The 25,988-nt window shown below is 44.6% G+C and overlaps 1 protein-coding gene across 1 annotated transcript in view; it reads right to left on the reverse strand.

Annotated features, from left to right (window-relative positions):
* Positions 1 to 1,604: 1,604 nt before the first annotated feature.
* The window catches only part of LOC135558539 (calsyntenin-2-like), a 284,886-nt gene continuing 260,502 nt past the window's right edge, over positions 1,605 to 25,988 (reverse strand). The window contains exons 10-17 of the mRNA XM_064992412.1: positions 14,478 to 14,644; positions 14,008 to 14,156; positions 8,570 to 8,781; positions 8,267 to 8,434; positions 7,564 to 7,709; positions 7,194 to 7,314; positions 6,505 to 6,692; positions 1,605 to 4,395 (exon numbers count right to left, since the gene is read on the reverse strand). Of these exons, the coding sequence (XP_064848484.1) occupies positions 4,204 to 4,395; positions 6,505 to 6,692; positions 7,194 to 7,314; positions 7,564 to 7,709; positions 8,267 to 8,434; positions 8,570 to 8,781; positions 14,008 to 14,156; positions 14,478 to 14,644 (1,343 nt within the window). The 3' untranslated portion in view covers positions 1,605 to 4,203. The remainder of the gene's footprint in view (positions 4,396 to 6,504; positions 6,693 to 7,193; positions 7,315 to 7,563; positions 7,710 to 8,266; positions 8,435 to 8,569; positions 8,782 to 14,007; positions 14,157 to 14,477; positions 14,645 to 25,988) is intronic.

A 25,988-nucleotide genomic window follows, 5' to 3' on the forward strand; every position in this document is an offset into this window, starting at 1 on the left:
TGTATTTCTCTGTATAAACAACTTTTGAAATGCATGTCTTTTTATTGTGCCATACTGTATATGAAAATGAAAAATCTTTCTATGACAGATTCATTGAAAGACATGCATAGAAAAGAGAACATTGGAGCAGGTGAGATTATGTAATTCTCAGTCCAGTCACCTTGTTTTTAACCTCTGCGGTGTCGTCGCCAAGGCTATCGGTGCTGAGCTGTGAAAAATGTATATTTTTAAAATGAACACACACCTCGCAATCTCCTGTTCCGTCACCGAAACAGTGGCTCCATAATGGGCGCCAATAACACATGAGAACAGTATGGGCCCCGGGTCTGAGGGTTCTTCAGGAATATCTAGCAGTAATTGAGCTCGCAGGTCTGGCAGAATTTCACTGCTCGCCTGCCCATGTGGCACAAACCACAAGGGACCTCCTCCCCCCTGGTTGACTCTGTCTCACAGCCATATCATTCTGCTCTGTCAGGTGCTGGAGGACATGTCCTACCAGTGGGTTGCTCGGGAAGTCCCACTCTGAAGAGGGTTTGTTGGGAAACAGTTTGTGGCACTCAGGGCATTGGCCGTGTGACCGCGCATCCTCACAGTAGCAATCCCTCTCAATGGTGCTCAGGTCACATGTGAAGTGGCCACAGAGGAGAGGGAATATTCTGTGGAGGCCTTTGGCACATGATGGGCAGTGTAGGTGAGAGACTATAGCATGGACAAAAATGTTCTCCTTGCGAGTTGTTGATGCACAAGATGCTGGCAATCTGAGCTGAAATTGAAATGCAGCCCATCTATTTATGTAGGCTGTTTTTAATGAAAAAGCCTACAGCTTCAAACAAGATCCACATACAGTATAATTTTTTTGGTATTTTTAACTTAAAATTGAACCTTTATTTAACTATGCAAGTCAGTTAAGAACAAATTCTTATTTACAATGGCAGCCTACCCCAGCCAAACCCGGACGACGCTGTGCCAATTGTGCGCCGCCCTATGGGACTCCCAATCACGGCCGGATGTGATACAGTCTGGATTCGAACCAGGGACTGTAGTGACCCTTCTTGCACTGAGATGCAGTGCCTTAGACCGGGCACAGCGAGTGGTGCAACGGGTGAAACAACAGAAGCCCATTCTTTATTTTTGAATGAAGGAGCGAAGGACCAGTGGGCGATGTGTTCATGGGCGAGGGACGTGAACAGAGCGGTACCAACTTTGGAGAAAACTGAACTGTATGTAAAATACTCCGCAAGATCGCATTTTTATTGAAGCACACTATTTTCCAAACTCTATTGAATTGGCTGTTGATACCTAGCTCAACCTAGCTTGCTTGCTAGCACCAACATTAAGGTACTAAGGGGTAACTAGCCCCCCCTAAGAACAATGTCTAATTGCTAACACAAAAAATCAACGTTTGTAACTCTCTTATGGTCTGCTATTGCACAATTCTAATTTGTACCTGTAGGTCACAATCCCCAGTCAAATTGGAGCAGAGTCGTACTGTAAAATTTAGCCTATCAAATTCCTTATACAATTCTAGGCATACTAGGTTATGAGGCAGCCAGACAGGACATCACACATTATTGTTCTCACATATAGAGAGAAGACACATATACTGTAGATTCTAAAACAAGTCTTTATTGGTCAATGTACAGAAAGTGCTGCTGTGACCACCAAAGAGAAGGGAAAAAAAACCTTTACGAAAACAAAAATAAATGAAACATATATATAAAATAACTGTCTTTAACTGTTTTGACACAGTTTATATGCAAAAGTTTATTTTTACTCCTCTATGACACACTTGGTGTAAAGATGGGGTGAAACAAGGCAATGGGAAAGGCTCGTCTCACGATGATGACATCACAACCACAGGCATTAAGGCCGACGGGGAAGAGTTCTAACCACGGCTACAGACATAAACATGGAACGGATGCAGAGTTTAGAGTGGCATTCTGGGAAAATCAAGGGGTCAGAAAGGAGTTGGCTAGATTCAGCTACAGCAGCCCTGTTACAGGCCACCAGAGAATGAGCGTGAGGATCAATAGTTTCTGGTTTCTTACAGTGGCACTCCTGACAGAGGTGGTTTATCATAGAACAACAACAACATGAGAGGGTATCTCAATAGTCAGAAGTGGATTCCTCTCTTTGTCTCCTTTCCTGGGTAGGCAATGGCACCCATCAGTTTGCTTTCACCTTACCGGTGTTTTTGATGGACATGTGAAGGAAAGGAGACAGGTGACATGTGAGGGAAAGGAGACAAGGTGAAGAAGACAATTCAGCCCTTTGAGGCAGCCCATTTTGAGGTTTTCCACTAATTGGTCATTTGACCAATCATATCTTTTCATATCAGATATTTTTCAGAGCTGATCTGATTGGTCAAAATACCAATCAATATATATACAATGATTTAACACAGAAATTCCACAAGTGTTGAAAGGTGCCATGTGCAGAAATTGCTCCATTTCCTGGTTTCAAAAATTTGCCAAATTTCATTGTGAAGAGAATAATTTTACCATCTAAACCGCTTTGAAATGTATTTTCCATAACCAAACATATCGTATTTTCAGCTGTTTGAAGCTGGTGTACAAAACCAAAAGTAAAAGATGCAAAAACAAAACTTAAGAACGGGAAGCATAGAAAAAGTGCACATAGAACTGAACTACCGCTTCTTAGACTTGCTTTCAATGAGTGACAGCTCCATAACTCATATTTCTATGTGAATTTGGTTGTGTCCCCCAAAATGGGCTGCCTGTGTAAAGACAGCCAAAGAGAATGTGATAAATTGTCTCTGCCCAGGATAAAAATGCCAACCTGTCAAACCGAAAATAGGGATTTTGTATGATGTTGCCCTCAGGTGGTGACTAAAGGGATAGTTCACCCCAAAATGAGCTGTCAGACCCATACATTTTAAACAACACATGGCATGAAACATTTACACAACTTATGGACTTAATACCACTTTTGATGTATAAAAACAACAGACGAACTTTATTATGGGGTTAACTATCCCGTTAAGTGTCTATTCTCAGGCCCTCATCTCAGCCGAAGAAGTAGATGGACACAAGTCAACGGCAAATACAGATAGAGGCATGACCATGAGTGCTGATCTAAGATCAGTTTTGCATTTTCCTTTCTAACGGTTAAAGTTAGGTGAAGGAGGGTAAGCTGATCCTAGATCTGTGGTTAGGAGAAACTCAACTACTCAAAATGCCCTGCCTCTGATGCAAGCAAGTTTAAACATACAGTTTGAAGAGAGGTAGGTGGGAGACAAGGGGCTCGATTCCATCCGTAGCGCTGAAGATCTGCGCTATAATGCGATTGGTAAAGGTAATTGAGCCATCCTATGCAGCGTTTACCATGAATGCAATCTCTGCGAACATTGCCTTTACATCTGTTGCGTGTTGAAGCGCAGGTCTTCAACGCCATGGATTGAACCAAGCCCAAGGTGAATGATAGTTCAGCTACACTACTTGCTATATTCACGAGGGATTTATAAAAACATACAGTAACTTCTCTTGGTTTCATATGTCCAAGAACATGAACCAGGCAGACAGAAAGAAAAAGGAGACTATCAAAAATGTTCAAAATTAGTTTTGTAAATACATTGGCTCTTAAAATACCTGAAATAAATTAAATATGCTAATGATAATTTGTAAGTCCGTTTTTCAGAAGACCTCAAATATATTTCCAAAATTTCAAATGAATGAAATACAATCTCAAAATCCAAAGAAATGCATAATTTTGTATTAATGCAAAAGAAGGTATTTACAATGAATGCATTCAACGATCTTTCTGTATTAGTAACTCAACAGCAATTGAGGAAGATAAGAGGAAAATGTGCTGTCCAATGTTTCGTGTCCAAACCCAGAAATAATGAAACACAGATGAACGAGCCATTGGATATAAGGTGGAAATGTGCTTGTGCAACTGAATTTTCAATTGGCCCTACCTATTGTGTTGTCAATGGTGGTTTTAAATAGGAACTATTAGTTACACCAAAATATGAGAAAATAAGCTCCACTGGTCAGTCAGAAAACAATAAAACATTTTGTGTGTAATGCCTTATTTTGACCAGAAGAGAGCAACATTGGACATAAAACATTGGAGAGTGGCAAACTTAATGGGTAGCTGTTTTCACAACTGATTGACTGACTTTCAGCAAATTCTGTATATGTAGGTGTGTGTGTGTATGTGCATGTGCGCATGCGTGAAAGATTAATATGTTATCGAAGAGCTATCCCATTCCAGCTTGCTCTTCAGCTTGCTCTCCTTCACTTCCTTCTCGTCGTCCTCCTCTTCCTCTGTTTCATCACTGTCGTCAGACTCTGCACTCGTGATGTCGCCTGCCTGTTCATCTTCCTCTTCATCATTTACCTCCTCCTCCACCGTCTGAGGCTCTCCGACGTTCTACGGGAAAGAACACAGTGGAACACAGAATTACACTTACAATATGTAGAAGACACTTTAAAAATACTGTAACATAAGGGCGTGTCTGTAAAAACATCCAAAATAACTCATTCAAGGCAGAGAGTTGGGGCACTCAACAAAAATGAGAGAGATTTATTTATTTTTGCTCACTTGAATCCATTGTTCAGGATGAGAAGTACAGGTGAATGACATGATGTCAAGCTGACATCTTCCTCAGTGTTACCTGCATTGCACTTAGCTCCTATTTATGGTGGTTTACTGACACACAGCAATGTAAATAACATGATTCAAGGTGAATGACAAATAATAGCACAAAATAATCATAGGAGCAATCTTAGACACCATGGATCCTAAGATTTAGGGTAATAGAAAGTGAAGAATAATTTCCGCTCTCATTTCTATAACCCTACATGTTTTAGAGTCTCTGTACCGCCGCTTTCACAGACACCCAAATATTTGTGTTACAGAAGGAATTTTAAATGGATTACATTTAGATTGGTCAAAAAAAATGTCAGTGGTAAAAATTCAACAATGAATTAAAAATGAAAAGCTGAAATGTCTTCAGTCAGTAAGTATTCAACCCCTTTGTTATGGCAAGACGAAATAAGTTCAGGAGTAAAAATGTGCTTAATAAATTGCATGGATTTTTTGAATGACTCTCTGTACCCCAAATACAATGAATGACCTGTAAGGTCCCTCAGTCGAGCAGTGAGTTTCAAACACAGATTCAACCACAGAGGCCAGGAGTTTTTTTTAATGCCTCGCTCCTATTGGTAAATGGTGACTTTAAAACATTTACAGAATCCAATGTCTGCGATAGGAGAAAGTAAGAGTTGAAGGAAGCCTGTACAGAATAAAAATATTCCAAAACATGCATCCTGTTTACACTAAAGTAATACTGCAAAAAAATGTGGCAAAACAATTCACCTTTTGTCCTGAATACAAGGTGTTATGTTTGGGGCAAATTCAATACAACACATTACTGAATACCACTCTCCATATTTTCAAGCATAGTGGTGGCTGTATCATGTTATGGGTATTCTTATAATCGTTAAGGACTGGGTCATTTTTCAGGATTAAAAAAAGAAGTGGAATGGAGATAAGCACAGGCAAAATCCTAGAGGAAAACCTGGTTCTCTCTGCTTTCCACCAGAGACTGGGAGATTAATTCACCTTTCAACAGAACAATTACCTAAAACATAAGGCCAAATCTACACTGGAGTTGTTTACCAAAAAGACAGTGAATGTTCCTGAGTGGCCTTGGTAGAGTTTTAATCTACTTGAAGATCTATGGCAAAACTTGAAAATGGCTGTCTAACAATGATCAACAACCAATTTGACAGAGCTTTGTTATCTAGCTAGAAACTTACTGTTTAAGAAGGTTTGAATCCTAAGCAATGTGCATACACATTGTTTGAAGTACAATAGACTGACATAGCTTCTGTAGTAGGTAAAGCTGTGTGCTGGAAAACATTGGTAGAGCATGGGTGGAAAACCTTGGTAGAGCATGGGTGGAAAACCTTGGTAGAGCATGGGTGGAAAACCTGGGTAAAGCATGGGTGGAATAGGCATTGTGGTGCTCACTTGAATTTACTTTATTTTTCGGCTTCAGACCAATGCCTTCTTCTCACCAATCACCAACACCTTGAATTAGTCTTTTTGGCAGTTTTTTCTTGGCAAGCCTTTGTTGAATGTCTGTCATTGTTGTCGAGCACCCCTCCTATTTATATGTTTGTTGTTGTGCGGAGGCCTACCTGAACACTTAAAAGCTATAGATCAGAAATCATTGATAATATAACTTATCAAATGACCAAAATAATTTCCTTGCTACAAAACCCAATCCCTAAATATAATACTAAAACAGGTTCGACTTAATAAATGTAATGAAACACATGTAATAAAACCCAGTCACAAATCAACCCCTCGCCATTCCACTAGACCTAGAGTAGGCTTAATCAATCATTCAACCCCTACACATATTCAGTCAATTCAATAGGTCTCAACAATTCAGATCTTCACAAGTGCCTTGGAGTTGATTTTAGTTGACAATGGCTTCTCTGGGAATTCCTTTGTGTAATGTCCTCTCACCTCCATAGGGTTGACTGTGATGGTGAGGGTGGAGTTGTCCCAGTCCATCTCTGGGTCCTTGGCTCCATCCTCCTCACTCTTGGAGCTCTCCTGGTGGGTACTGTGGAGCCTGTAGATGCCTAGCACCACTATACACACCAGGGCGGCGATACAGATCACTACCACGACTGTGGCAGCTGGAGGGGTGCCTGTGGGGGGAGAAATGTGTTTAAAAGATAAGTTCATCTGAAATTACAAAATCACTTGACTGTTTCATTACATTGAAAGTAGTGTATATTAGTATTATTAATGTAATATAAAAAAAAGTATGGAGGGACTGGCTTTCTGTTCTTGTGGTAAAACCGTACAAATCTGCTGCCACATTCTTTCCATTGAGTTGTGTCTCTACACTTGGTTCTCTCTGTACACAATAGGGCAAAGATCCCCAGTTCCCTACCCTTGGGAGGATCACTCAGTCCTGTGTATGTGTGTGTGTGTTTGCCTGTGTGTGACCCTGAGAGAGGGAGACAGAGACAGCATGTGTCTGTATGATCTGAAGGCTTAGCCTAATCTGGATCCCCCTCCAGTTCAACCAAACACACCCTCAGGTCTTCACCGTGTGTGTGTGTGTGTGTGTGTGTGTGTGTGTGTGTGTGTGTGTGTGTGTGTGTGTGTGTGTGTGTGTGCGTGCGAACTACTGGGTGTCATACCTGAGATGTGGGAATTGACAGAGTGCACCATCAGGGGATGATGCACCGACCGCATGTACTGGGATTGGACAGCCATGTGATTGACATGCTCTACGGGTACTGCATTGTGAACAAGGCTAACCTGAGGGCGGGACAAAGAACATATCAGTCAGTATGGAGATGGCACTGATGCAGACAAAGACAGACAGGGGTAAATGGGGCTGGGTGATAAGTGACGGTGCAGAAATGTGGCGAGAAAGAGTGTTCAGGAGTGTGAGAAAAGGAGAGAGAGGTGTTAAAATAGGTATGAAGAGAGGCAGTGGTGGAAATATGAGAGAATAGAATGTGTGAGTGGGGGTGAAGTAGAAAAGAGAACTGTTTCATCCCTGACCTCCAAGTTAAACTCATTACTGGTGTAGCGTCCATTGAGCTCAGAGCAGGTGAGCCTGAACCTCCTGTTACTCAGGGTCGCCGGGCGCCAGTTCCTGTAGCGCACCTGCCTGAGGGCCTCCTCATAATGGGCCATGGAGTCCACACCTAGGGAAAAAGACAGGAGAAAAGGCATTATTACCAAGGGTGTTCCTGGTGTTCCCAAACAAATATAGATGGTGTCCCCCAGGGCTCAGCACTGGGCCCAGTGTTTTTCTCAAGACACTAATATAAATATCTTGACCTCAATCCCATAGAAAATTTGTGGGCAGAACTGTGCGAGCAAGTAGGCTTACAAACCTGACTCCGTTACACCAGCTCTGTGAGGAGGAATGGGCCAAAATTCACCCAACTTATTGTGGGAAGCTTGTGGAAAGCTACCCAAAACGTTTCACCTAAGTTAAACAATTTAAAGGCAATGCTACCAAATACTAATTGAGTGTATGTGAACTTCTGACCCACTGGGAATGTGATGAAATAAATAAAAGCTGAAATAATCACTCTACTAATTATTCTGACATTTCACATTCTTAAAATAAAGTGGTGATCCTAACTGACCTAATAAGGGATTTTTTACTCCGATTAAATGTCAGGAATTGTGAAAAACTGAATTGAAATGTATTTGGCAAAGGTGTATGTAAACTTCCGACTTCAACTACACGTACCATATATGGATATTCCTGAGGTGGAGTTTGTGGCATCCAGGTGTTTCCCCATTAGAGAGCTGTGGTGAATCTCCAGACTCTCTTGCTCCGGGTTGAGCTCCTCTCCGATCACCAGGACATCACAGTAATCCAGGTTGTGCATCGCCTCCAGAACACCAGGCCTGTAGACTATACACATATACACAAATGCACACAAAATCAAACACAGACATGGATGCACAAACACACACTTTTACAACTTGACTACTTGGGATCACATCATGCTGATCAACATGTATCCACGGTATCCGGCCCCTCATCCACCTGCGCTGAATGGCACACCGTCACCCTTGGTTACAGTGCTGGTGATGCGCAGCTCCTTGAAGGGTGCCACGCCCATGGCTCCACGCAGGTCGGCGGCAGGCCTGACGAGTTGATCTGAGCCAGCGATGGTGATCCGTGGCTCGCTGGGTGGTAGGACCATTACTAAAGCCTTAATGTCTGGGATGGAGATGCATATGTCCTCCCCGAAACACCTGAGCTCCCAGGAGGAGAAGAGAAAAGTAGTAGAAAATAGAGATAGATATTAGTGTATTGACAGATGATGCAAAAAGTGCACCTTGTTTTCCTCAGGTCACGACTGTTCAGGGCAGTTTTGTAGATAATTGGCCTACAGATAAGGAACAAGAGGGTAAGAGAGATTAGGGGAACATAATTGTCATTTGATACTGGAATCAGAATAAATTGCATTGTGTGGCACCATTAATGAGTGCTTTCACCCAAGAGGACACAGCCTCTCTTTCTGGTCCTGGTAATGAATGACTTGGCACTTTAAATTTTTATTTCAGAGATCAGAGACAGTTACTGTAAAGACAGATTGTGATAGAGGCAACTGTGAAAGTGGACATCAAATTGTTTTTGCAAGTGGTCTCTGTTGGCAACAAACTCTACAGCTTTTCAGAATATTTGGAAGTGAGTGATGTGCTTTTGAGACAGATGGCTCGAAACTGCCCATTTCCATTAACACACACATTCACATTTGTATTCTAATTATCACATTTTCTCATCAACACAATTTACATTTTCTCAGCCAACGGTTAACATGAAAACCCCAAACAAAGAAACATTTTAATGTCATATTTCTACATTCACTGTACCTACCTCATACACACTTGTGACTAGGGGTAAGGGCTAAGGGGCTAGGAGTTGTTTCTGGATTTGACATTCTCTCTGACACCTTTCACAGTTACTACTGTTTAAGTAGTCCTCAGACGAAGTTGCCCCTAGTCACTGATTTAAGATCAATTTTGCACTTATCCACACTGGATTACGACTTGGGGAGGGTAAACTGAACCTAGATCTGGGAACTAGATTCTAAGGATATCCTACCCAGAGCGAGGAGCTGCCCTGCCACCCAGGCCGTCTGGGGGAAACAAGCTGGCTGTCGTCTAAGTTCATTACAGTTTGAGGGGGGCAGTGAAGTCTCTTAATACAACCGCTGGCGCCTAAAGCCTCGAAATTACGCTTTTCAAGGGTCAGTGAAAAGTGCTCTTCACTAACTTTTTTATTCATATATTTACTTTCCCACGCTAATTAAAAACAGTCTATTTGTTTATATGATAACAGTGCTTCTGGCTTTACTAGCTAAACTTACTGATTGGACTGCTTTCCCATGGTAATTACTTGCACTAAGTCTAGGCCTAAATAAAGCATGTACTTAGATGCATTGTTCTCCTTAACTAATTAACAAACTGGCTTTGAATGGGATGTGTGTGTCTGTGTATGTGTGTGTCTGTGTATTTACATATATTGGAATAGGAAGAGTGTGTGTTGTGTGTGTCAAATCAAAATCAAATCAAATGTATTTGTCAAAGGCGCTGAATATAACAGGTGTAGACTTTACTGTGAAAGGCTTACTGATGAGCCTTTTCTTTAAAAAGTAAGAAAAATGATCAAAAAAGGAAATAGTAACACAAAATAACAATAACGTGGCTATATACAAGGAGTACCGGAACAAAGTCAATGTGCTGGGGCACGAGGAGTTGAAGTAATATGTACATGTAGGTAAGTGTAAAAGGATAGATAATAAACAGAGTAGCAGCAGCGTATGAGAAGTGTGTGTGTGCATGCGTGTGCGTGTGTGTGTGTGTGTGTGTGTGTGTGTGTGTGTGTGTGTGTGTGAGTGAGTGTAGCGCGTGTGCGTGTGTGTGTGTGCGTGCAAGTGAGTGTGTGTGTGCGCGTGTGTGTGTGTGTGTGTGTATATAGAGTCAGGTGATATATAGAGCCAGCCAGTGCAGAGTCAGGGCCAAAATACCCCAGGATCAATGCACACCAGTATTTCTACTTGCACATCCTCATCTGCACATCGATCACTCCAGTGTAAATTGTTAATTACATCGCTACTATTGGCCTATTTATTGCCTTACCTCCTTGCTTCATTTGCACACACTGCATACAGATTTGTTTATTATTTCTATTGACTGTATGTTTGTTTATGTGCACCTGCAATCGTGTGTCCACACTAAACTAGGGCCTGTCATGCCAAATAGTGTCCCTCGGCCAAATCGTGTCCTCTCTGCGTCACAATGGGATCCGGACATCACTAAATAAATGCCACTTGACCAGAGACACTACTAAGGGGTTCCTTCCCAAACAACACCCTGTTGACTACATATTCCCTATGAGACCTGATCACAAGTAGTGCACCATGTAGAGTATAGGGTGCAGTTTGGGACATAGCCAGGGACATATTTCTGCTGAGTAGGAGGAGCCGTCTCTCTACACAAGGCAGCGGTCTGAGTTCTGAGTTGGAATAATCCCATTACAGCTCCTGTGACAGGAGTCCACTATTTGGCCGACCCTCCCTCACTGTTTAACTGTGAACAGGTGTAGACACGTATACAGGGGGCACACGCACGCACGCACGCACACGCACATACTACACTCACACACACACAAACACACACACATAACACAAACACACACAGACAGACACACACACACATTCACAGCTTTTTGACTTTTCTCCCAATCCTTTCTCATCCCTGTTCTTATTTGGGCCTGTTTCATTCCTTATATCACACTATTTCTTTCTCTCCACTCATCCACTCTCACTTCCTGTCTTGTTTTGGGCCTGCATTTGTTTACCAATACATTTAATTTACTCCTATAAGACTGCACAAGTCTCTCTCTCTCTTCTCTCTCTCTCTCCTGTTAGGTAATGGCGTAAACACATGAGCTGTTACAGATACATGCAAAACATTGAAATCATTGAAGCATTGAAAGCATTGAAATCCAATAACTTTCTTGAAATGGTGACTAGAGGAGGGGGAGAGAAAGACAGAGGGGATAAGGGAATAGAGGGAGACAGAAAGAGAGACAGAAAATGAGCCCGCCAGTCACCCACCCACCCAGCCAGTCACCCACCCAGCCAGTCAGCCACCCAATCAGCCAGCCAGTCAACCACCCACCCACCCAGCCAGTCAGCCACCCACCCAGCCAGTCACCCACCCACCCACCCAGCCAGTCACCCACCCACCCACCCAGCCAGTCACCCACCCACCCACCCAGCCAGTCAGCCACCCAATCAGCCAGCCAGTCAACCGCCCACCCACCCAGCCAGTCACCCACCCACCCACCCACCCAGCCAGTCACCCACCCACCCACCCACCCAGCCAGTCACCCACCCAGCCACAACCCATCCACCCAGCCATTCACCCACCCACCCAGCCAGTCAGCCACCCAATCAGCCAGCCAGTCACCCACCCACCCAGCCAGTCACCCACCCACCCAGCCAGTCAGCCACCCACCCAGCCAGTCACCCACCCACCCACCCAGCCAGTCAGCCACCCAATCAGCCAGCCAGTCAGCCACCCACCCACCCAGCCAGTCACCCACCCATTCACCCAGCCAGTCACCCACCCACCCAGCCAGTCAGCCACCCACCCACCCAGTCAGCCACCCACCCAGCCAGTCACCCCACCCACCCAGCCAGTCAGCCACCCACCCAGCCAGTCACCCACCCACCCAGCCAGTCACCCACCCACCCAGCCACCCAATCAGCCAGCCAGTCAACCGCCCACCCAGCCAGTCACCCACCCACCCAGCCAGTCAGCCACCCAATCAGCCAGCCAGTCAGCCAGTCACCCACCCACCCAGCCAGTCAGTCACCCACCCAGCCAGTCAGCCAGCCAGTCACCCACCCACCCAGCCAGTCACCCACCCACCAGTCAGCCACCCACCCAGCCAGTCACCCCACCCACCCAGCCAGTCACCCACCCAGCCAGTCACACACCCACCCAGCCAGTCAGCCACCCACCCACCCAGCCAGTCACCCACCCACCCAGCCAGCCAGTCACCCACCCACCCAGCCAGTCAGCCACCCAATCAGCCAGCCAGCCAGTCACCCACCCAGCCAGCCAGTCACCCACCCACCCAGCCAGTCAGCCACCCACCCACCCACCCAGCCAGCCAGTCACACCAACCCAGCCAGTCACCCACCCAATCAGCCCAGCCAGTCACCCACCCACCCAGCCAGTCACCCACCCACCCAGCCAGTCACCCACACACCCAGCCAGTCACCCACCCACCCAGCCAGCCAGTCACCCACCCACCCAGTCAGTCACCCACCCAATCCCAGCCAGCCAGTCACCCACTCCAGCCAGCCAGTCAGCCACCCACCAGCCAGCCAGTCACCCACCAACCCAGCCAGTCACCCAATCAGCCAGCCAGTCACCCACCCACCCAGCCAGTCAGCCACCCAATCACCCAGTCAGCCACCCAATCACCCAGTCAGTCTTAACAGAGCTATATTTGTCTAATGATCAACTGTCCCTCTCTGAGTGCTCTCTGGCGTGAGAAACCCTGACATAGCAGATTGCCTTCATGGCCCTCATTCATATCCTCATCATCAGCTGACGAGATGTTGGCCCCTGTGCCACAGCTCCATGGCAACCACGGCGCAACGGCATCCCAGCGGCCCTCTCAGCCGTGGCGTGGTGGGTTGGAATGGTGTGGTTACTGAGGGGAGATGTAAAGAGAGGGACATGCCTCTCCCCTCTAACACTCCTGATTAGCACATCAGACACAGAGAGACCACAGGCCGCGCCAGACAACAAACCCACACACAACCTGGAACGTACGCATGTACACACTAACCTTGAGAGCGCGCCACAAACACGGATACACACTGACCCGGGGACACACAGTGAGCAAAGGCAGAGACTCGGATGTACACACACCCTCCACACCCACACCACACACTGACCCGAGGACATGCCTTTGAAGGACTCCACTTTCACACAGTAGATTCTCTATCTTTTCTCTCACTCTCCCACCATCAAAACACTTCCCCCTCTCTTTCCCCAGAGAACCACATTTCTTTACCTCTACTGTATTTGTTTGTGTGAAATACACAAATGAAGGCTTGATAAACACATTCTGTGAAGGGATACAAGTCTTTCTGTGTGCTTGGTGTGAATCATGTTTGTGTGTCTGTGTGCTCAAGCACCTATGTCTTTGCGCTTGTAAACTATGTGTGAGAGAGCAAGGAAAAGAGGTTGAGGAGTGTGAGCATGTGTGTGGGAGACAGATTACAGTGTGTGTCTGTGTGTGGGAGACAGATTACAGTGTGTGTCTGTGTGTGGGAGACAGATTACAGTGTGTGTGTGTGTGGGAGACAGATTAGAGTGTGTGTCTGTGTGTGGGAGACAGATTACTGTGTGTGTGTGTACACATACACATCTATAGGGTTCCATACTCACTGTACGGTGGTGGTGATGTGTAGCTGTCTGAGGCCTGCTGTGGGGAACTGGCGTGAGTTGATGTAGGAGACCTTGGCCATGGCTGTGTTGACACTCTCCAGGTCCTCTCCCTCCATCACCAGCACCGACTGGGCTGGGTTGAAGTGGAACTGCACACACAGAAGAACACATGAATCAGCACATCGATACTAGAGGTGAAGTTAACTTACTGTGATGTCTTGAACCTCTCGATTTGTACCGTTTCTACATGGATCGCCTTAAAAATAAATACTTGACCTAAGAGTATAATCATATTTATCAGATTGATGGTGATTTTTCAGATCTCCTAACAGTACTGTTTGTAGAACAAAGATATGACTTATAAGGGTAAGGTGTGTTTGTAGACTTATGTCTGTTTATATGTGTTTATATGTGTTTGTATGTGTGTGTGTGTGTGTGTGTGTGCACCAGCGTGTCTGCAGAGCTGTCACCTTGATGTCCTTGCCCAGGCTCTCCAGTGAGTGGATATCCAGTCCTTCCTTACAGGCCTGTAGACAGGAGATGACTTTCTGGGTCTCGATCCTCCCTGGCCGGATGGTCAGCCCAGACAGACTGCCCCGGAAGAACTGGGTGAACCGTGGGGTGGACACCTCACCACCTAGGGAGGAGAAGAGGAAGGGTGGGAGCTCAAGGTTTGTTCAGTTCAAAGCTCCATCTCAAAACGGCTTCCGAGGAGATCATGTCCTCTCCTTCATACGTTCTGATCTGACACTACAGAGCAGGTGAAAGCAATATTGTGCCTGCCTCTATTATAATATAAGAATATGCTTTGTTATTCTTTATCATACAGTCCTTTACGCTTTATTTACTCGGTCTAAGTTAGAAATGACACTTTAAGAAAAGAGATGAACCTACATAACTAAACCTTTCAACAAGACTAACCTTTACAAATGAAGGTTTCAATAAAGGCTAACAGAGGGTGACCTTTGTTTACCACATTTCCTCAACATCAGGTAAATACCAAGCCAAACAGTACTGTAAAATAAAGCCGACAGCGTGACTACGGAAATGCCAGCCCGTTTTGTTTGCCAGCTCCCATCTGCTCTCCCCCTGTCAAAACAACAAAATAAAAACATGTCCAATATGAGGTAGATTTGGGCTCAGAGCGTCAGGGACATGAGACCTGTGAAACGCTGCCGTTGTCTTATTCAGACGAGTGTGTGTGAGTCTCCTCTTTGATCCACTGGCTGATGGAACTGGCAGTTTGCTAGTCGCTATAGTAACGTGCTAACGGCCCCAGAGCCGGGTCTCGCCCCCTGCATCGGCTCCAGACTTATTGCTTATTATTATGACGCTATCAATTAACTGTTGTGGCACCAAAGGACAGATTGAGGGAGCATATTTTGGGTCATTTCAGTATCGTCCTACCAAAAGAGGATCATTTGAACACGTTCAGTGTGTAGGCCTCAGTGCTGATAGCATATGCCATTTCTGCACATCTGGCAGTATAGTATTTACACCTGCAGTGAGAAACATAGCAATTAAGTTTAAATCAACAATTTGACTTAGCTGTATTAGGAAAAGAGAGTAGGTTCAAGATTATGGTTAAGAAGAGGTAGGATATGACATTTGACCTAAGGACAACCAAAGTTTCTCTGCACTATACTTCCCTAGTAGGGATCTTTAGTAATTACACGGCATACATTGCTTGTCTACTCTGCTGAAGAGCACCATTCAAAGCAATCTCCATAAAAGTTTCCCCAACGAAAATGGGTAAAAAATAATCAAATAAACTCTGTCGCTCTAGTCTCAAGTCACAAATCTCATTTTGATTTGGGGGAGCTAAAATGATGTCTGGGGCCTTTCGTTCCGTGTGTCTCTTCATTACGTTGTTGATTGTGTGCAGGGTGGTGGGTACTTAGAAAGGCAATCCTGTACACTAATGGTCTGCAAAGTTATCAGTTGCGGCTTAGTGAAGCTTAAAGCAGCTTCACTGGGTTGTAATAGCCAAAGAACTTGTCTTCCATTCAGACTGTCTTAATCCCTTCTGCAGGGCTTTCTCACACAATCACAGATTCATGGAAAGAGAGAGGAAACAGGAGAAAAAAGAGAAAATTGCAATCAGGAGCCAGATTAAAATAAATTCAAATGACATGGAAATGCCCTTGACGTTGGACCTCGATGCCTCGAGTTGGGCTCATGTGATTTAGCTGTAACCACCTCGCGGTCCTGCTCCCCCCAGCAAACACATTTAAATCATAATTATTTTGAATCATAAAAGCTATGGTAAGTAGTGCTTCTTCGTTCAAATGGGATCATTAGCCCCCTCTTTTCAAGCAGCTGGAATTGACAGCCTGTGTTTCCTGTTCGATGTCTCCAAGCTTGAGCCTCTTTGATTTGAAAAAGAATGACTCGATGTTAGAGGTTGTTTTGTGAGCCAATGCTAACTAGCATTAGTGCAATGACTGGAAGTCTATGGTAACTAGGTCGACCGAGAGTAGTCAGTTTTTTTGACCAATTTGACCAAACGTGTATTTTTCCATTTATAGACACATCCTATATGTTAATCAAATCAACTGTATTCACTGAGCTTGTGTGATGCTTTAAGCACATTGTTTCATGATATAATTAAGACACACAAATGACTAGAGGGAGTCTGACCGCAATTGATTTGATTGTGCCGGGCCGGGCTGAGAATTGTTGCCTGATGTCTCCTCCCTGCTGCAGCGACCACCACAGAATTTCAACAGTGTTTATCGCGCTATCCGTGTTGCTGAAGCTGCAATGTAATTACAGCCATTTCTGACTGAAAAGTTCTGTTACCAAAATCCAACATTTGTTTAGGAAAAACATTACATTTTGCTCTCTTTATGTGACACATGTACGCATCGCATGCACATGACCAATAGAGCCTGACCTATAGCATATCATAATCACATCAATAAATAGGTTATAACCAACTCTGAACACGTGATAGCAAAATGGATGCAGAGGACGTGACAAATAAACTTGAAACGGGGGAATGTTTATTTACTGGTTGCTCAGGAGGTAAAGGGGTAGTCGATTTGTGGAATACATTTTACTAGTTGTGACAAAATACTGGAGATCAAGAAAAAGAAGGTAAGAAGCTCTGCGTGCATATTATGTTTGACAAACAGTTACTGTTAGATTACAATATAATTATTCTGACCGTTTGGAACAATGCAAACATTTAAAAAATTCTAAGCATACCAGAGTGTCTGTTGTAACGTTTTTTTTATTTTTTATTTTTTGAAAAGCAAAGACTATAAACAGTCACATTTGTGAATGCAATTTCCGAAACGGAACAGTTTATTTATTGTTTGCGCTAATTATTCAAAGTTTGCATTGTTATTTATTTTTTTATATTTTTTTTAACCTTTTTTTCTCCCCAATTTCGTGGTATCCAATTGTTTTAGTAGCTACTATCTTTTCTCATCGCTACAACACCAAAGACGAAGGTTGAAAGTCATGCGTCCTCCGATACACAACCCAACCAAGCCGCACTGCTTCATAACACAACGCCATCCAACCCAGAAGCCAACCGCACCAATGTGTCGGAGGAAACACTGTGCACCTGGCAACCTTGGTTAGCGCGCACTGCGCCCGGCCCGCCACAGGGGTCGCTGGTGCGCGATGAGACAAGGATATCCCTACCGGCCAAACTCTCCCTAACCCGGACGACGCTAGACCAATTGTGCGTCGCCCCACGGTCCTCCCGGTCGCGGCCAGTTACGACAGAGCTTGGGCGCAAACCCAGAGTCTGGCACAGCTGGCGCTGCAGTACAGCGCCCTTAACCACTGCGCCACCCGGGAGGCCATTGTTATTTTATTTTAAATAAAATGCTTGATTGCATTTGAAATTATGAATGACTTGTATGCTCTGTAATGACATTAATGAATGAATGATTGAAATCAATTCAAACTTTATTTGTCACGAGCCGAAAACAACAAGTGTAGACTTTACCGTGAAATGCTTACTTACAAGCTCTTAACCAACAGTGCAGTTCAAGAAGAGTTAAGAAAATATTTACCAAGTAGACTAAAATAAAACATTTGAAGAAAAAGTAACACAATAAGAACAACAATAACGAGGATATACACAGGGGCCACCGGTACCGAGTCAGTGTGTGGGGGTACAGGTTAGTTGAGGTAATTTGTACATGTAGGTGGGGGTGAAGTGAATATGCATAGATAAATAACACAGAGTAATAGCAGTGTACAAAAGGGAGGGAGGTCAATGTAAATTGTCCGGTGGTGATTTTATTAATTGTTCAGCAGTCTTATGGCTTGGGGGTAGAAGCTGTTGAAGAGCCTTTTGGTCCTAGACTTGGCGCTCTGTGCGGTAGCAGAGAAAACAGTCTATAACTTGGGTGACTGGAATCTCTGACAATTTTATGGGCTTATCTCTGACACTGCCTATTATATAGATCCTGGATGGCAGGAAGCTTGGCCCCAGTGATGTACTGGGACTTTCGCACTACCCTCTGTAGCGCCTTACAGTCAGATGCCGAGCAGTTGCCATACCAGGCGGTGATGCAACCAGTGCTTTCGATGGTGCAGCTGTATAAGGGGGAAAAGGTTTTGTCGTGCCCCCTTCACGACACTCTTGATATGTTTGGACCATGATAGTTCATTGGTGATGTGGACACCAAGGAACTTTCTGTCTGTAAGATATCATTTTGTCTCTGTGTATGGTTTGTCCTCTGACAAATCAACTGTAAATTTCGGTGTTCCTCAAGGCTCCGTTTTAGGACCACTATTGTTTTCACTATATATTTTACCTCTTGGTGATGTAATTCGGAAACATAATGTTAACTGTCACTGCTATGCAGACGACAAACAGCTGTACATTTCGATAAAACATGGTGAAGCACCAAAATTGCCCTCCCTGGAAGCCTCTGTTTCAGACATAAGGAAGTGGATGGCGGAAAAATGTTCTACTTTTAAACTTGGACAAAATAGAGATGCTAGTTCTAGATCCCAAGAAACAAAGAGATATTCTGTTGTATCTGACAATTCATCTTGATGGTTGTACAGTTGATGGTTGTACAGTTAATCTTGATGGTTGTACACTCAAATAAAACTGTGAAGGACCTCGGCGTTACTCTCGACCCTGATCTCTCTTTTGATGAACATATCAATACTGTATCAAGGAAAACTTTTTTTCATCTACGTAACATTGCAAAAATCTAAAAGTTTCTGTTCAAAAATGATACATAAAAATGTATCCATGCTTTTGTCACTTCTAGGTTAGACTACTGCAATGTTCTACTTTCTGGCTACCCGGATAAAGCACTAAATAAAATTCAGTTAGTGCTAAACACTGCTGCTAGAATCTTGACGAGAACCAAAACATTTGATCATATTACTCCAGTGCTAGCCTTTCTACACTGGCTTCCTGTTAAGGCAAGGGCTGATTTCAAGGTTTTACTGCTAACCTATCTTTCCGATTTGGTCCTGCCTTTCATACCTACACGTACACCATGGTCACAAAACGCAGGCCTCTTTATTGTCCCTAGAATTTCTAAGCAAACAGCTGGAGGCAGGGCTTTCTCCTATAGAGCTCCATTTTTTTGGAATGATTTGCCTATCCATGTCAGAGACGCAGACTCAGTCTTAACCTTTAAGTCTTTATTGAAGTCTCTTCAGTAGGTCCTATGATTGAGTGTAGTCTGGCCCAGGAGTGTGAAGGTGAACAGAAAGGCACTGGAGCATCGAACCGCCCTTGCTGTCTCTTCCTGGCCGGTTGCCCTCTCTACACTGGGATTCTCTGCCTCGAACCCTGTAGTGGCTTCCTTTCATCTTTACCATAGCCACTGCGCAAGCCTGAAGCGGGGTTGTTTGGTATGCATACAGTCCACACTCAAGGTTTCCAAAACGGCCAAACATTCGATGACATCCAGGGATATGGTGCAACAAAAATGTTTATTCTTCTTATATCTAACAAATAAATTATTCTCCAATCAACTTAAAGCATAGAATACTTTATATGGAAAATACACATTGTGTGTGTGTGTGTGTGTGTGTGTGTGTGTGTGTGTGTGTGTGTGTGTGTGTGTGTGTGTGTGTGTGTGTGTGTGTGTGTGTGTGTGTATGTGTGTGTGTATGTGTGTGTGTGTGTATGTATGTATGTATGTATGTGTGTATGTGTGTATGTGTGTATGTATGTATGTATGTATGTATGTATGTATGTATGGTCAAAAAACTATACCGCTCCCGCATCTAGCAAGGACTCCCCTCTCCCGAAGGCCCAACTTCCTGCCTTTATCCTAACACACCTACCACAATACAATGAATAGGCAAGAGGGGTGGACAAAAACTGAGTTACACAAACAACAAATGAATATATCTCAAATCAGGTAAATATAAATCATAATGGTACGTAATACCTAATATTTCATCATTTACATTAATATTTAATATATTTACACAAATATACATGGAGCTCCATATGTTCAGTCTTTTACACAAATATGTCCAAATCGGCTCTAACAAACCCCATTACAGGGGCTGAGTCAATGGCTTACTGGTGCTCTTCCATGCCATCCATAGGAGGGGTGCATCACTTGAGTGGGTTGAGTCACTGACATGATCTTCCTGTCCGGGTTGACGCCCCCCCTTGGGTTGTGTCGTGGGGGAGATCTTTGTGGGCTATACTCGGATGGTAAGTTGGTGGTTGAAGATATCCTTCTAGTGGTGTGGGGGCTGTGCTTTGGCAAAGTGGGTGGGTATCCTGCCTGTTTGGCCCTGTCTGGGGGTATCGTCGGACGGGGCAACAGTGTCTCCCAACCCCTCCTGTCTCAGCCTTCAGTATTTATGCTGCAATAGTTTATGTGTAGGGGGGCTAGTGTCAGTCTGTTATATCTGGAGTATTTGTTCTGTCTTATCCGGTGCCCTGTGTGAATTTAAGTATGATCTCTCTAATTCTTTCTTTCTGTTTCTCAGACCTGAGCCCTAAGGCCATTCCTCAGGACTACCTGGCCTGTGTACTTCCGGCGCCGACGGAGATGGCCGCCTCGCTTCGCGTTCCTAGGAAACTATGCAGTTTTTTGTTTTTTTTAATGTGTTATTTCTGACATTAGTACCCCAGGTCATCTTAGGATTTATTACATACAGTCGAGAAGAACTACTGAATATAAGATCAGCGTCAACTCACCATCAGTACGACCAAGAATATGACTTTCGCGAAGCGGATCCTGTGTTCTGCCTTTCAACCAGGACAACGGAATGGATCCCAGCCGGCGACCCAAAAAACGACTTCGTAAAAGAGGGAAACGAGGCGGTCTTCTGGTCAGACTCCGGTGATGGGCACATCGTGCACCACTCCCTAGCATTCTTCTCGCCAATGTCCAGTCTCTTGACAACAAAGTTGATGAAATCCAAGCAAGGTTAGCATTCCAGAGGGACATCAGAGACTGTAACGTTCTTTGCTTCACGGAAACATGGCTTACTGGAGAGACGCTATCGGAGGCGGTGCAGCCAGCGGGTTTCTCCACGCATTGCGCCGACAGAAACAAACATCTTTCTGGTAAGAAGAGGGGTGGGGGCGTATGCCTTATTGCTAACGAGACATGGTGTGATCACAGAAACATACAGGAACTCAAATCCTTCTGTTCACCTGATTTAGAATTCCTCACAATCAAATGTAGACTGCATTATCTACCAAGAGAATTCTCTTCGATTATAATCACAGCCGTATATATTCCCCCCCAAGCAGAAACATCGATGGCTCTGAACAAACTTTATTTGACTCTTTGCAAACTGGAATCCATACATCCTGAGGCTGCATTTATTGTAGCTGGGGATTTTAACAAGGCTAATCTGAAAACAAGACTCCCTAAATTGTATCAGCATATCGATTGCGCTACCAGGGCTCGCAAAACATTGGATCATTGTTATTCTAACTTCCGCGACGCATATAAGGCCCTGCCCCGCCCTCCTTTCGGAAAAGCTGACCAAGACTCCATTTTGCTGATCCCTGCCTACAGACAGAAACTGAAACAAGAAGCTCCCACGCTGAGGTCTGTCCAACGCTGGTCCGACCAAGCTGATTCCACACTCCAAGACTGCTTCCATCACGTGGACTGGGACATGTTTCGTATTGCGTCAGACAACAACATTGACGAATACGCTGATTCGGTGTGCGAGTTCATTAGAACGTGCGTTGAAGATGTTGTTCCCATAACGATTGAAACATTCCCTAACCCGAAACCGTGGATTGATGGCAGCATTCGCGTGAAACTGAAAGCGCGAACCACTGCTTTTAATCAGGGCAAGGTGACTGGTAACATGACCGAATACAAACAGTGCAGCTATTCCCTCCGCAAGGCTATCAAACAAGCTAAGCGTCAGTATAGAGACAAAGTAGAATCTCAATTCAATGGCTCAGACACAAGAGGTATGTGGCAGGGTCTACAGTCAATCACGGACTACAAGAAGAAAACCAGCCCAGTCACGGACCAGGATGTCTTGTTCCCAGGCAGACTAAATAACTTTTTTGCCCGCTTTGAGGACAATACAGTGCCACTGACACGGCCTGCAATGAAAACATGCGGTCTCTCCTTCACTGCAGCCGAGGTGAGTAAAACATTTAAACGTGTTAACCCTCGCAAGGCTGCAGGCCCAAACGGCATCCCCAGCCGCGCCCTCAGAGCATGCGCAGACCAGCTGGCTGGTGTGTTTACGGACATATTCAATCAATCCCTATACCAGTCTGCTGTTCCCACATGCTTCAAGAGGGACACCATTGTTCCTGTTCCCAAGAAAGCTAAGGTAACTGAGCTAAACGACTACCGCCCCGTAGCACTCACTTCCGTCATCATGAAGTGCTTTGAGAGACTAGTGAAGGTCCTATCACCTCCACCCTACCTGACACCATAGACCCCACTACAATTTGCTTACCGCCCAAATAGGTCCACAGACGATGCAATCTCAACCACACTGCACACTGCCCTAACCCATCTGGACAAGAGGAATACCTATGTGAGAATGCTGTTCATTGACTACAGCTCGGCATTTAACACCATAGTACCCTCCAAGCTCGTCATCAAGCTCGAGACCCTGGGTCTCGACCCCGCCCTGTGCAACTGGGTACTGGACTTCCTGACGGGCCGCCCCCAGGTGGTGAGGGTAGGCAACAACATCTCCACCCCGCTGATCCTCAACACTGGGGCCCCACAAGGGTGCGTTCTGAGCCCTCTCCTGTACTCCCTGTTCACCCACGACTGCGCGGCCACGCACGCCTCCAACACAATCATCAAGTTTGCGGACGACACAACAGTGGTAGGCTTGATTACCAACAACGACGAGACGGCCTACAGGGAGGAGGTGAGGGCCCTCGGAGTGTGGTGTCAGGAAAATAACCTCACACTCAACGTCAAAAAAACTAAGGAGATGATTGTGGACTTCAGGAAACAGCAGAGGGAACACCCCCCTATCCACATCGATGGAACAGTAGTGGAGAGGGTAGTAAGTTTTAAGTTCCTCGGCATACACATCACAGACAAACTGAATTGGTCCACTCACACAGACAGCATCGTGAAGAAGGCGCAGCAGCGCCTCTTCAACCTCAGGAGGCTGAAGAAATTTGGCTTGTCACCAAAAGCACTCACAAACTTCTACAGATGCACAATCTAGAGCATCCTGGCAGGCTGTATCACCGCCTGGTACGGCAACTGCACCGCCCACAACCGCAAGGCTCTCCAGAGGGTAGTGAGGTCTGCACAACGCATCACCAGGGGCAAACTACCTGCCCTCCAGGACACCTACACCACCCGATGTTACAGGAAGGCCATAAAGATCATCAAGGACAACACCCACCCGAGCCACTGCCTGTTCACCCCGCTATCATCCAGAAGGCGAGGTCAGTACAGGTGCATCAAAGCTGGGACCGAGAGACTGAAAAACAGCTTCTATCTCAAGGCCATCAGACTGTTAAACAGCAACCACTAACATTGAGTGGCTGCTGCCAACACACTGACTCAACTCCAGCCACTTCAATAATGGGAATTGATGGGAAAGGATGTAAAATATATCACTAGCCACTTTAAACAATGCTACCTAATATAATGTTTACATACCCTACATTATTCATCTCATATGTATACGTATATACTGTACTCTATCATCTACTGCATCCTTATGTAATACATGTATCACTAGCCACTTTAACTATGCCACTTTGTTTACATACTCATCTCATATGTATATACTCTACTCGATAACATCTACTGTATCTTGCCTATGCTGCTCTGTACCATCACTCATTCATATATCTTTATGTACATATTCTTTATCCCCTTACACTGTGTATAAAAAATTAGTTTTGGAATTGTTAGTTAGATTACTTGTTGGTTATTACTGCATTGTCGGAAATAGAAGCACAAGCATTTCGCTACACTCGCATTAACATCTGCTAACCATGTGTATGTGACAAATACAATTTGATTTGATTTGATGACTCCTTGCAGTCCCCAGTCCACCTGGTCGTGCTGCTGCTCCAGTTTCAACTGTTCTGCCTGCGGCTATGGAACTCTGACCTGTTCACCTGACGTGGTACCTGTACCAGACCTGCTGTTTTCAACTAGAGACAGCAGGAGAGGTAGAAATACTCTGAATGATCGGCTATGAAAAGCTAATTGACATTTACTCTTGAGGTGCTGACCTGTTGCACCCTCTACAACCACTGTGAATATTATTATTTGACCCTGCTGGTCATCTATGAACATTTGAACATCTTGGCCATGTTCTGTTATAATCTCCACCCGGCACAGCCAGAATAGGACTGGCCACCCCTCATAGCCTTGCTTCCTCTCTCGGTTTCTTCCTAGATTCTGGCCTTTCTAGGGAGTTTCTGTACAGCACTTTGTGACATCAGCTGATGTAAGAAGGGCTTTATAAATACATTTGATTGATTGAACTTGAAACTCTTGACCCGCTCCTCTAAAGCCCCATCGATGTTAATGGGGCCTGTTCAGCCTGCCTTTTCCTGTAGTCTGTAGAAATATAGGCCTAAGTATGTTATGTTATTAAGGCTGCTATATTAAGCTCACAAATGATAACGACATGACTTATTATTATAATGATGATCATAATAATAATAGTAATAATTACAATAAGAAGGGGATAGGAGATTATTATACATTTTATTATACATTTTATTTTTCAGACAATTTGGAACCGTGCAAACAACACTAAATAAATGATAAGTAGTAACAAAGAGGCTGTTCTAACAGAAACATTGTAAAGGCTTTATTACAGCATTGCCAAGATTAAAAACGGATGAATTTGTGAAACTGTTTATCCGACATGGTTACGTGAGGCTTGGTGCTCACAGAATCAGTAGGCTATCGAACAGAAGCAGGATCTGTCCTATTTCTGTAGATATACAGAATATAGATGATTTATAAAGACTAATTGAGTTGGGGTTTCCTCTCTCCTCATTTTTCTTAGACAATTAATTCAAGGGCTGTTTCCTCATTTCCTAACTCCGCTGCTGCCTCCGCCACATTGTTCTCAACACCAACATGGTGGTTCATTATTATGCACATACATACAACATGGTCTAGGAAAAGGCGCCAATTCAACAGTGCAGCGGCCACTATCCAACGTGGGAAAAAGCATTGTTCTTACCATAACATAACCATATACTGTACAATTAAAGTAGCACATGTCTTACGAGTGATGGTCTGTGCCATCCCCATGGCTTCCACAATGGATCAGTCCACTTAGACAGGCGCGAATCAGACAGGTGTGTTGTACACCCTTTTTGCCACTGTCCGACTCGTGAAATCTCGGTCGACCAACAGCCTATCGACCAGTCAACGAAATGGGGTCATCCCTAATGGTAACAGCTAGCATTCACTAATGCTAGTTAGCAACTGAGATAAAGCCAGTTAGCAACTTCCTTCAAACTGCACGAAGACACCCCAATGGTAATACTCAGGGAAATGGCTGAAACATGATTTGAAACATACATCGGG

Source organism: Oncorhynchus masou, chromosome 17 (genome assembly GCF_036934945.1).
Source record: "Oncorhynchus masou masou isolate Uvic2021 chromosome 17, UVic_Omas_1.1, whole genome shotgun sequence".
Classification (NCBI taxonomy): Eukaryota; Metazoa; Chordata; class Actinopteri; order Salmoniformes; family Salmonidae; genus Oncorhynchus; species Oncorhynchus masou.